This window comes from Silene latifolia, chromosome 2 (genome assembly GCF_048544455.1).
Source record: "Silene latifolia isolate original U9 population chromosome 2, ASM4854445v1, whole genome shotgun sequence".
Lineage (NCBI taxonomy): Eukaryota > Viridiplantae > Streptophyta > Magnoliopsida > Caryophyllales > Caryophyllaceae > Silene > Silene latifolia.
Genome location: NC_133527.1, coordinates 188,796,662 through 188,808,557, shown reverse-complemented (window position 1 = coordinate 188,808,557; position 11,896 = coordinate 188,796,662). Strand labels below are relative to the sequence as shown.

Sequence of the window (11,896 nt, the reverse complement as noted above, 5' to 3'; positions counted from 1 at the left end):
TAGAATATTCAATGCACATTTGAAATTATTTTACATATTCTTAACTTAAGTGAAGGATACTAATCACAAAAAATTATGTGTGTAGATCAAACGAATTTTTTAGAGGAAATATATAAAATATCAATCAATTGCCTTTAATATTCTTAACTTAAATGAAGGATGCTAATTGACGACATGATTAGTTAATTTGTATAAATGGATAGCAATTATATATTTGTATAAAATGATAAGATTTCGGGTAGTCAAATATATCCCGGATATCAAGGAGTGTAAAATGATAATATCCCGGACTGTGTTTGTTACTCTGATTAGAATATTCAATGCACATTTGAAATTATTGTTATTGTGATTTTGTAACATGTATTAGGAAAGCTATTTAATAATGTTAGGAATTTGTACGTGAATGCCTGTATCAATATTTTTTTTTTTTTAGTTTTAGGATTTCGGCAAATGACACGTGGCGTAAGAGTACGTGTTGACATGTGGCGATCAAATAGGCTGCTGGTTACAGCTTTAATATAATATATGATGATGATTAGAATAGACTACATAAAAGTATAAAATACGGAGTACATAATTTCATTTGCACATTATAAATGATTCGTAAAAAGTTACTTAAAATGAAAATAGATAACTATCGAATAATAATCCCGAAAAGGAAATAGATACAGAGGGAGTATCTAATATAGACGAGCGAAATATGTATACAAAGCACATCGCTAACACGTTTAAATTAGTCCTTGTAAAGAACAGTCGATCACAAACTTACAATCGAAGTTCAAGACATCCGCCTGAAACTTTCAAGATTCCAACTCATATCGCAAATAAAAGTTCCTTCTTAATGTAAACACCCGCGCATTTATAGGAATCATACGACATTTAAAAGCTAGCACGAATAACAAATTTGTCAAAATCCATCCATCCTTCAGTTCTACAAGAATCGTGTCCTAAACAATTCCAGAATGCTTTGACAGACACAGTTAACATATTCGAACAATTCAGTTCTAGAAACAAGAAAACGTATGAATCTCGTATACAATTTTGTAAGTGGACAGCAATACATACAATATACAAAATAAAACTATGTGCTAAACTGCTGAGATGAGAATCCAATAAGTTAAGCTAGATAATGATGTTTGGATCAGGGACCAGCAACAACAACTTCAGTGTTGACAAATCCAAATGCATCCAAGAAATGTGTATAAGACAATTATAAGGGCATTTCCCCTTTAATGTTATCTCCAAAGAATATAATGAGATGAGCTGCATTTGTCAAGGAATGCGGTTGTGTGTTGTGACCACAGTTTGCAACAATTTGTTCGGAATAAGCCAAACCTGTCAAAATCTTCGATTATGCTGGATCACACTCTTTGATCATATCCCTCGCGTTTCTCGTATTTCCTCTTGAAATTAACCTAATGTAAACCAAAACTTGTTCCTGTCTAGTGATGTGTCCGGCTATTGTAGGGTCCTTGATGGCATTAACCCTTTGGCATGTTGACTTTCCATCTCAAGATCCATCAAAGACTTTTGCCGTTGATACTTGTTCCTCTTCGCAGCCATTGCTGAACATATAAACCCAAAATGATTGAGGCATTAGTCAAAATATAAAATTCATGAAAGCGTAAAAAATACTCCGTAACATCTTAAGCGAAAATATAGACTTTCTCAATGTGCTACCCAGACAGGTGAGAATATATTGACAGTTTAAAATAAGCTCCATCTTGGGCAACGGAAAAACATAAATCACATGATCATTCAGATATGTGTGATTTTATTAGTAAAGTAATTGTCATGAATTATGTTTTATTTTATTGATTCTACTATAATCAGCAATTATCCTTTTGTACCTACCATGGATTGACCGCCTTACCTTCCTAAACTGTGTTTGAAAAGTCTGACTAAACTGAGATAACTAGCCGAACAGTTGTTTTCTACGGAGGTAAATTAACCAATTCTAGAGAACAACAGACCAACATCTATTGCAGATCCTGCAGTAGCGATATATAGGAAGATAGTCATCTTAGTCATCACCATTATCGTAGTACCTCTGAAGAAGTATCTTCTCCAAGGGAAGGTAGTGAGGTCAAATATACATACCCTTTCCTTGGCACTAACTGAGAGGTTGCTTCCAAAAAAGGACTCTTGATGCAACAAACTATACTATACTAATTCGGGGCTGGATGATTATACATAATCACTGAGACAATATAATCATTCCACACTTTCTTTTGCACATTCTCACCCTTTAACGCCGCCAAGTGACCACCCCGCACAACCACCAGAAACCTCCAGTACCATTTTTTCTGGCAACGAAGCTGATGGATTCTTTAGAAACCCTACATAATTAATCCATAGCACAGTAACTTTTGCCAACTTTGATGTCTCATCAGAATTGTTGAAAAAGGGGGTTCTTCTGGTGGGAGTGGATAAGTTTGAAAAGTATTTATGTTACGACGGTGGTGAATGTTTGATTATTTGGTGGTTGACGACTACTTGACGGCCATGGTATGGCATTGTTGGGTCTGATGGTAGGTGGAATAGATGATCTCATGGTCTGTCGCAGAGGTAGCTGTGATTTGGTTGGGTTGGGTTTGATGGGGAGTAGAAAGGAGGAAGTGGCAGAGTTTCATTTCCAGGAAGGGGGATACTTGGGAAGTAAGGCCGCAGTAGCTCTTTCTTTTGTTTTATGTGATCTAGACAATTGGTTAGATCACAGTGATCGATATCTTGAAAGCAAATTTGTGAAGAAAAAGAAATGCATAGAGTTTAAAGAGTAACTTTGATTTAATCCATCGCGTCTCAAAGATAAAAAAAAAATGCTTAGAGCTATTATTTTGCTCATAAAACTTGCTAAAAACGAAAAGGAGGACCGACAAATGAAATATCCAAAAATAAAAGAGGGAAGGAAATGACAAACAGAGGAAATAGTATACAAGAATCACAAGTTTACCATGTCAGGTTGGCCATTGACAAAACTATTAGCTTTTGTGTTTTTAGTTGATAAGAAGTTAAGAACTAGTGCTCGCGTGAGATGGACAACATCCGGGAACTTATAATGGAGAGTGAGACCGAAAAACAATCTTATAGGAGTGAGAACTCATAATGAAGGCTCTAAGATGAAGAATAGGTTTCTATAAGATATACACAAAACTCAAACTAAAGACTTGACCAGGTCTTTAATAACTAGAACTTGATTAGATCTTCTGTCATAACCCTTGACAGAGCAAAGGCACAATCACCCTCCTCCCTCCTCCCAAACCACCAAAAGCCAAAAATGAAATTCAAGTGAATGCAATTATCATGTACGCTTTATAATATTGTAATCCCATCACAGTATGAGAGAGCCTCTCTTATGCAACAATGTAATAGTAGAATCTAGAGATCATGAATGCCAAAATGCAACCATTTGATGATTGTATCTCAAGGAATATTTGTAAATTTTTGTATGAAGTTCAGTACTCGTCAGCATACACACAACACATAATGGTATAAGAGAGAGGAGAAGCACGAAAATCAACTTACACATTAACTCATGAGGTAGGCCAAAGTCATAATCATTCCTCTTTCTTCTTATGCAGATGTATATCACCACTATCAGCAAGACAAAAACAATAGCACAAGATATGCCAATTGCAATTTTACCGCGAGTAGACATTCGGCCACTATCCCAGAAAAAGGGACATTCTGGCAAAGATGGAACACCGCATAGGCCCTTGTTTCCAAAGAGACTGAAGTAAAAGCTAAACGTCAGCATGTGGCTAAAATACAGTCTCTTAACGTAATGATTTGTGATCAGCTAACATGAATCATAGTTTAAAGCCATTAACGTGAGATCAATTTGCAAAATTTATATAAATCTGTCGACGGAGCTGATTTATCGATAATTCACTAGCTTATGAAGAGTAAGATCAGAACTCCTCATGTAGTAGCAACCACTTAATCTATCGTTGGCGAAGCTGCTGAGGAGAACAATTCATGTGCATAGAAAAATAGAAAATTCGCCAAGGGATTGGGTAAAAATCTATTTATTCTATTCGTGTTCAAGTCTATGTTATCTACCACTGTTCACACTTCACACGGCTCATTAAACATAATATGCAACCTACAATTTTTAGAAAAAATGTTGTTCTAAAGAGAAGTAGAACATACTCGATAGTTCCACCATGGACACCAACAGAATAAATCTGATCTGGTACCCGGCCTTCCAATTGATTATCATTCAACAGCCTGATACACAAAAACACGTAAGATAGATGTATACAACAAGAATGCATAAAGTGGGAATAGCCACAAACATCAAATTTTTAAAAACTTGCACAACCATCTCTAGCTGAAGGTGCTAAGTCCATAAGTGGTCCACTAGCTCTCGTCCTAATTATTTTCATGTACGAGTAATCACCTCCAACAAAATGGCTCACTGGGCTAGTTGTGCATCTTTTCGTTATGAAGTAGCCTACCCTTATAGGCGTAATTAAAATTATGGAGTAATCCAGAACACATCCCCTACTGTGTAACACAGTGCAATCAAGGATGGGATGGTAGCCATGTTTTAATACACGACAAAGCAAGTATCAAAAAGAAAGGAATAGTGCTTACACAAGCCGCAGATTTGTCGACGAAGCAAAACTCTCAGGAATGGGGCCTGTAAACTCATTGTATGACAGATCCCTGAGCAACAGATGTGCAAGTAAGAGACAATCAAAAGACGAGCGCATGATGAAAACTATGCATTTCATATTAAAGCAAATCATCAGTAGCAGTAGCTGGCACATTCTTTCTAAGATTAAGACTAAGAAAACTAAACCTAAAGTTCTTCATTTCATAAATTATTCACATACTTATCACATCAAATTTATTGGTTGTTGAGGTCTTTCAAAATTGTGTTATATCTACTTCACGAAAACTGTCCCTATTTTCAACCAGCTTGTGTTTTGTTCCCATGATAGGACTAGATGTTGTTCTTTTCCTTCATGTTAGTTTTTGGAGAAGATGTTTAATGCATGGTATTTATATCTAGGCGAATAGACTGTTGCCTGTGACCCTACATTGCAACCAAATAATAAAGGTTTTCAAAGTTAGTGCGCTTTGAGGCCATATTGGCTACAATTTGCTGCAACGACTATCAGGCCGCGGTCGTCGATTCCAAGATCAATCTCAAACCAAGATTTAATACCATGAGTAAAAATTTTCTAGTTAAAGCGTTTATGCTATTTTCGCCACCCTGAGCATAGTTAAAGGCAGGTCTACGTACATAGCCTTGCCATATTCCCCAATGGTGTGCATGACTTCTGCCGGTTGTGAGTTGGATTCATAAAATTTCCCAAATCTTCATCTACTAGTTTCTTAAGAGATGACATTGACGTGAGAAGGATTCCTTTATAATCTAACATAAACAGCAGATTTTGTCTAGCTAAGAACAAATGGTTAAATTCAGATGACGAAAAAATCACAACACAAAACATGCAGTAAAGCTGACATAACTCAGCCTCTTAAGCTTTTAATTTAAATGACTAAGCAAACCGAAAGTTGAGTATTATCAGTAAATTCCTTAATCTTAGGTAACAAAGGCAAAAAGAAAGAACAGTATAAGCTGTTGGTAACTAAGATTTTGATGAACTTACAGATTTACAAGAGATTGTTGACCAAGGCCTTCTGGCAAAGTACCCGTTAAAGAGTTAGAACTTAAATTCCTGTTTGTAAGAAACAGTAAATGGTCAATCTTAAGTCCCTTGTAAATACTGTGGCGTAAAAAGCGTACTGCTATTTAAATGCATGAAATTGTATTAATAGGTGAATTTAAATGCATGAAATTGTATCCAAGAGACTTACAGGCTGGCCAAATTTGTTAGTAGGCTGATCCGATCACTAATATATCCTTTCAAGCCTTGGCTTCCTAGGTTACTGAAACACAAAATCACTAGTCAATTTCAGTGCCCGACAAAGGAAACAGAGAAATATAGAGGGTATGAACTATGTACAGCATCAGATTAACCTACATCTGCGATATAACTAGGGCAGTTCCTTCTTTGTTGGCACGGCAGGTAACTCCTTCCCATGCATCCCAAGTAGCAGGAGCACACGGATCACCATTCCATCCCATTCTATCTGGTACGCGAAGCGAGTCCTTCAAAGCCCTCATAGCCACAACTGCGAACATTTTTCACATCAGGAACTGAATAAGTAATTGAATTACCAATCACCACCATACAGTTACTCCAAAATCCCCATGCCTCATTAAAGAAATCCCACATTAACTGTGTATCTCAGAGAAAGTCAGATCATACCAAAATCGATAGACCAACAGAGAATTTACATGAAGCTCCAGAGTCGACCAGACTAGCAGCGTAGCCCTAATTAGCTTATGCCATATTAAGATAGAGTAGAAACTCTTCTTCACAATTAGAAAGTTTTCACGTTTTTGCGAGCATCTTTAGTTCCCGATTTGCATTAAAGGCTCAAAGCAATTCATCTTAAGCAATTCCAGTAACATCAGTAATTGTTTTAAAAACAAACTATGACTATCCCTGCAACAATTGGTGATTTAACTCTCTTTTTTTCCCCTAGCAAACTAGTGTATTAAGCTATACTGCACTAACTGCAGTAGAATATCATTTGGTTTATTAATTTCACCTAAAAACACCACACTGAATTTCCTAGTTCGTCGATTCTCTAAGAATCCTAACAACATACGAGTACTGACTTCAACAGTGCAAATATAAATCAACATGGAATAACCCTAGCAAGATATTCTTTGTATCTTTGAAAGATGATATAATGTCTATCAGAATACTCTCACATACCTTGATCAGGAACAGTAGCAAGATCAGCTGGAACAATCGCATAATTCTCCAACCCACATAGTATAGGCACACCGACAACTGGATTCAACTTCACAGTCAATGTAGTACTACTCAGATTCTTAGCAACGTAATGCCAACTATATGCCTTAAGTCTGCCTCCGGCTGCCTTAAAAACATCGATGCGGTTCACATTAACCCCATTAATCAGCACATCAAACACCCTTTGGCCAGCCTTGGTAGTCCTGGGATCCATCTCGGCAAAGTGAAACCACAACAAGTAGTCCAATTTCGCATCCACGCTCAGCTCATACTCTAACACGCCTTTATCTGAACTCAAGGTCACCCCACTTTGGTACAGCTTCAAGGGGAAGTAATTTGGCTTCTGGTTCACCCCGCTAATATCATTCGTCGTTGTAATAACCGAAATACCCTTGAAGTTCGATGAGCGGAACTTGCGGTCGGAATCCCAGGAACGGCTGAAGAAGTCAGTGTCCTTACTGAACCCTGGGCCCCACTGATCCTGACCGCAGGACAACCTCGCGTAATTGACCAAAACTGAGTCGTTTCCGACGGTTGCTGAGTCGTACGCCGTTGGATCGATTTCAACGACTTCTAGGGTTCCGATTATGGGAGGATCAGTGGCAATTGAGTAAAAGCAAACATTGGCTTCCGTTCCATCGACGAAGGCCAAGAGATCAGAGTAACCCCCGTCAGAAGAAATCGACTCAGGCCACGGTGACTTGTAGCTGAAGACAACAGTATTCTGGACAGAAACTTCAAAAGAAGGCATATGGTTCTTCCCGTCATAATTATCATAAACAGTGAATGTACGGAACAGATAACGTCCCTTAGATGACGTCACAGGGATGACATAACAGTTTTTCTTGCCGGAGGTGGTGGGAGGAAAGAAGCGGAGAGTTTTCTCAGGGAGGAGGGAGAAATGGAGAGGTCGTGACACAACTGAGGTTGCGCCACCAGTAAAGTAACGGTCCGACAGCCATGTTATGTTGAATTGGTCGGTTGTGGTGGTTGAGCCCCCGCAATCAATGTGGTATGATACATCTGTGTCACCACAATGTATCACAATCACAATCACAATCACAATCACTAACAGAATCTACTCTACTATATACCAAATCATACTGCAAATTTGTAACTACGGTCACGACAATTACCAACTAAATCTACTCTAAACACCAAATCGAACTTCAATCTAATGATAAACTTAACACAAATTCTCATTGAAGATGGGCAATATCCGTCACAAGGTGAAGACGGATAGTGCCCCTCTCACAATATGCAAGTGACACTATCCATGGAGTGCTTCATTTTCCCCCTACTTGCCCTCCCACTTGCCTTATTGTGAGAGGGGCACTATCCGTCTTCAGCTTGCGACGGATAGTGCCCGTCACAAGCAAGACCCTTTGTAAACTTATCAATTGAACATTTAAATCAACAAAATTATGTACTCGTAACATTGATAAGTGAGTTATAGTATAAAATACTCCCTCCGTCTAAATCATTTGTTCACAACGAATAAACAAGGTAAACAAATGATTTGGATGGACGGAGTACATAACATGATTACAATCACAATTATCTACACAATCTACACTACAATCCAGTAAATTCATAACTAGTTTACATTCACAAACACATTAATCAACTGAACTCAGTCTACTATACACCAAATCACACTACAATCCGGTAATTCTTACAAAATGCAATTAACATAGCATGCAACAAAATTGAATCACCTCCGTCTCAATCATTTGTTTACCTTTGATTAAATACTTAATGGAAAGAATGAAAAGGTAAACAAATGATTGAGACGGAGGTAGTATTGCTTAAATTACATCGTAATCATAACTATCAACTAAATCCACACTAATATCCAGCAAATAAATCAGCTAAAATCAGCAAATAACGACAATAACAATATACACTAATTCAACTTTGTAAGAGATATAATGAGCTTACTGAAAGGAGATGATAGCGAAACGGAGCGATGAAGAAGAGAGAGGAGAGAAAAAACGACGAGTAAGGAAGACATTGATGTGACCAAGTTCTGGCGAATCACCAGAATTTCCGACATTTTATCAGGACCGTCTATAAACGGATTTTTCCGTCTCGGTTTTGAGAACCTTTTGAACTAAATTACGGTCCTGACTTTTAAGTCGGGACGATAATATTAAATTAGAGTTCGCGAGATTAGTGGGGGAGCATTAAGGAGTGAGTTGCGCAAGTGACAGTGGAGGAGAGAGTGGGGGTAGATGGTAGATACGGATTAAAGGGAAGGAATTAATTGTGAGTTTGCGACTAATTTAGACTTTTTTGTCGTTATTTTTCAACGGTTGTGTTCCCACGGGTGGACTTTTTAAGTGAATCCGTCAAGAAACGGTGAATTGTGTACGGGGGGTATTTATGGGATAATTAGTGCAGTTTTTATTAGTGATGTACCGAGGTGGTTGGTTGTGGTAGTTGTAAGTTAGTTTTTTGTTAGATGATCTAATATTATGGTTAGTTATGTAATGGACCAACTTATTAGAGTCATTATTAGTACTAACTATGGATTATTAGGAGGATTTTGTTTGATTTTGCACTTGTTTGTGAATTGTGAGAGGGGTTGTTCTCAGTGGAGGACCTTAGTTATGTTAGAGGGGCTCTGTTTTCCTTTATCGTTTAAGTTTATGTACATTTAAGTGAATGAATGATTTACACTTGTTTGTGGATTGTGAGGGAGGTTGCTGTTAGTGAAGGACCTTAGTTATGTCGGAGGGGTTTTGCCCCTCTTGATCATTTAAGTTTATGTACATTTAAGTGACTAATGATTGCTCGGTCTGGTCGGTCCCCCTTGATTCTGTGGTTGAAGTATTCACTTGTTAGATTAAGTGTCTATATCGTAGCCCGTGTTCATATTTATTTCACAATCCGTCATTAGACTTGCTGTCGAGTAATTTTTGATGTTTTTAAGTTGATCAACACGCATCAATTATTGATTCAACGTTTTCCAAAATTAGTAGATAAGTCATAAAATGCGCTTATTTTATGTGATACCCCTTATTTTATGTGGTATTTGTTTGTTTTTTCAAATTTTATGTGATATTCTTTATTTTATTTTTATAAAATATCATTGGTATCTCAGAACTAAGTAGATAATTCATATAAGGCCCAAACTACTAAAAATCAAGCTTTCTAATAAAAATATATTTACGTTTGACTAAATGATATTCATGTTAATCTTTTGACAAATTATTGCTAAAAAAAATTGAAAATGCGTAAACTAAAAATTCAAAAGAGACGAAATAGAGTATTAAGGGTATTTGAAGAAGTCCTCATTAAATTTAGGGGTACTAGTGATGCTTTTGAAAAATGAAAGACAACAACAACAACAACAACAACAACAACAACAACAACAACAACAACAACAACAACAACAACATCAGAGCCATAATCCCAAAATGATTTGGAGTCGGCTGACATGAATCATCCTTTCAATCCGTCCATGGGTGAACGCACGCCTCAAAAAACGAATAAAAAGGGAAAATGAAAAACAAAAAGGGAGAACGAAAATGTAATGGAAAGTCAAGGTAAACTAAGGGGTTTTAAAATCGAATTCCGGATTTCTTTTATAAAAACTTGAAATTTACATCGAGAGAAAAGATTAAAACGATTTTGAAAACCGAAATAGAATTAAGGGTCCGGAATGCCTTAAAAGTGGTTGGTAAAAAAACTGTAATAAAGGAGCGAATAATAAATAATTTTGATGGGGCATATTCTGCACCGCTGACCAAGTCAACATATTGAGCAAGGTCAAAGATATCCACAGCAAGTCAACGGCTTAGGGGCCCTAGGCGATTACCCGATCGAAATCATCGGCTGGGGTCTCGGCATGGCAACTTGCCAGCCGGGCACATACCCGCGTACTCACATCCAAGACCCCTCGGCGAGTCAACAGGCCCGCCGGCCGCCATAGGTCCCTCGGCCGAGGGGTAGATCAGTCTTTCCACCTGCTAGCCACTTGGCCACTACGTGACAAAAGGTGAAAGCCTATAAATACTCCTCAACCTTCATTGAGGAAAGGATCCACAACTTAACCTAAGAAACACTATTCATCTGGTATAATCTTCCCTCTCTCTCTACAATATACATTTAGCCAAGGAACAACTTATCCCCTAAGTTCTGACTTGAGCGTCGGAGTGAGTACGCTGGCACAAAGCCAAGCCCTCGCCTCGTTCATTGTTGCAGGAGAGGCCGAAAGGAACGATAAAGACAAGAAGGATTCAACCAAAGACATCATTCTACAAGCCACGGGTGGTAACCATATCTGCTCTGGAATTACACCCGGAACAATTGGCGCCGTCTCTGGGGAAACGCTACTAGAAGCTAGTCACATTCATTCCCAAACAAAAAAAAACAACAAAAACCCACCCAAAAAGCTAAGAAGATGTCGAAACAACAAGACGCAGTCGTGACCGACGAAACCCCATTCTACCAAGATGATACCTTCAACAATTCTCGAGTCGTGCGGCCCTCCACCGGCGAGTAATCCAACCGGAGTTCGGGATGCCAATAATACGGACACGCCGCTTTTGCCACCAACCAGGTCACCATCATGGGACATGTGGTTGACATAGCAAAACTGAAAATGGTCCTGGACCTAATTAGTAATACGCCTGCTCACACTTTCACGCCGACAAGAGCGGCGGAAACCGTCCAGGAGACCAGGGCCCAAAATGTGACTCCGAGAAATTTGAACGGAGCACTAGGAGAAGCTGACCCAGTCAAGTCGCCGGGGGAGCCCAAAGTGGGCGTGGTAGACCTAAGTCCTTCCCGCGCTCATGGGAGGACAGCGTCCCCCGCAGACGAACGAGGCTTACCCCAAAGGAACCGGAGGAGTCCGACTCAGCAGAGTTGGAGAAGAAGTCCGAGTCGAAGAAGGAGTCCTTCCCGCTACGAGGAGAGGAGCCGGATTAGGAATGTGAGGAGCCGATCGCCGCGTGTCGTTCGACACGTGGTCGACACCCCTCAACGCCTACGTCCTAGAAGTCCAGGTGCCAACTAAGCTCAAGTTGCCACCCCTATCATACAAA

The 11,896-nt window shown here is 38.7% G+C and overlaps 1 protein-coding gene across 1 annotated transcript; it reads right to left on the bottom strand.

The window, feature by feature from the left end:
* Positions 1-988: 988 nt before the first annotated feature.
* LOC141643931 (receptor-like protein 4) lies at positions 989-9,145 on the bottom strand. The gene is made up of 9 exons (XM_074453330.1): positions 8,784-9,145; positions 6,804-7,865; positions 6,000-6,150; positions 5,833-5,904; positions 5,625-5,693; positions 4,600-4,671; positions 4,153-4,230; positions 3,526-3,731; positions 989-1,565 (listed from the first exon to the last, which is right to left on the bottom strand). Exons 1-9 carry the CDS (start codon positions 8,896-8,898, stop codon positions 1,459-1,461), a joined length of 1,932 nt encoding a protein of 643 aa, XP_074309431.1. The 5' UTR covers positions 8,899-9,145; the 3' UTR covers positions 989-1,458.
* Positions 9,146-11,896: the final 2,751 nt, after the last annotated feature.